General features: G+C 27.5%; 1 protein-coding gene across 1 annotated transcript in view; it reads left to right on the top strand.

Moving 5' to 3' along the window:
* The window catches only part of UTRN (utrophin), a 522534-nt gene that overhangs the window by 425062 nt on the left and 95997 nt on the right, over positions 1-1475 (top strand). The window contains exon 61 of the mRNA XM_012655520.1: positions 518-629. Within this exon, the coding sequence (XP_012510974.1) occupies positions 518-629 (112 nt within the window). The remainder of the gene's footprint in view (positions 1-517; positions 630-1475) is intronic.

Genomic DNA, 1475 nt, shown 5'->3' with positions numbered 1-1475 from the left:
AGGCGTGAGCCACCGCACCCGGCCAGCAGTGTCATTCTTAAGCGAGAGATTTAAAAACAGTTTCCATTCAAGAATGCATTGCAATCAAGGTTTTATTTAGTTCTTCATTACAGGATATTTCTTCATTTTTAATTTGTTTTTCCTAATGACTAGTTTCAGCCAAGTATAAAAATGCTTATTGTGAAAAAAACAATACGTTTGTGAGGGAATTTTAAGATTAATTTCTTATTGATGGTATAATTGATATTTAAAATTTTGACGTGTTAAGCTGATAAATATAACTCTTTCCTTCTCTACCATTTTCCATTCATATTCAAATACTAAAAAAAATCTTCAGACATGATATTTGTCTCCTCATCATTCATAAACAGATGGAAACATGTTCTAGAGACTGGAAATCCAAAAATTTACTTTATTTCCTTGGTGATTTGGATGAATGACATTCCTTACCACAAATGATCGATTTGGACCGAATAATGAGAATGCAAGCCAATGAATTTTCTTTTCTTCTCTTTAGGTATAGAAGTCTGAAGCATTTTAATTATGATGTCTGCCAGAGTTGCTTTTTTTCTGGTCGAACAGCAAAAGGTCACAAATTGCATTATCCAATGGTGGAATATTGTATCCCTGTAAGTACCAAGCCATTGTTTGTTTGGTTGTTTGTTTTTAAATACATTGCTTTTGAATTAACTAGTGTCTAAAATTTTATTCAGTTTATTTATACTTAACTTTTTTTTTGGAAAAAAGATCACTTTCAAGATTGCTTAATTATTTTTTATTATTGTTTTGTTTTCTTTTAAGTAAATACATCTATGTAGAGTTAATGCAGAAAAATTACCCTTTTTTCTGAAAAATTAATTTATTAACTTGTTTTACATTTTTGTTTTGATTTTAAACTTAACTTTTTTGATAGCAAACTCTTTTAAGAACTCACACTGACCTACATTGAAAATGATACTATGTAATAAAAAAACATGTTTCTTTTAGACATATTTAAGATATATCTTCATAGTTAAATATTATATTCATGTTAGCAAAAATGCAGGAAATGGAAAAATTAAAAATGTCATTCATAAATCTAGCTCTTGAATAAACTACCTTTTAATATTTTTCTGTGTCTAATTTTGTTAAGATTTTATTCATTTTTATATTCATGTATTTTTGTTCCTAAATTTTTCACTCAGCATTTTTAGTTAAGTGTTCCCCAAGTTGTCACACTGTATAATTTTTGCTAGTCACAAAATTTTTAATTGAGTGAATTACTCTAATGTAGTAAACCATTCCCTTAAATTTGGACATTTAGTTTATTTTCAATTTTCTAATATTATCAACAGTACTCATAAACATCTTTGTGAAGATAGCTCTTTCCATATATTACCTAAATTACATTTCCATAGAATAAAGCACTAGAATAGATAATCTGAGTCAATGAATATCAGTATTTTTATGACCAAAATAATTGATGCCAAGTTGTT

The sequence above is a fragment of the Propithecus coquereli genome, unplaced genomic scaffold (genome assembly GCF_000956105.1).
Source record: "Propithecus coquereli isolate 6110/MARCELLA unplaced genomic scaffold, Pcoq_1.0 Scaffold48, whole genome shotgun sequence".
Classification (NCBI taxonomy): Eukaryota; Metazoa; Chordata; class Mammalia; order Primates; family Indriidae; genus Propithecus; species Propithecus coquereli.
Note: the sequence above shows the minus strand (reverse complement) of the source record. Positions and strands in the feature narration are given on the sequence as shown.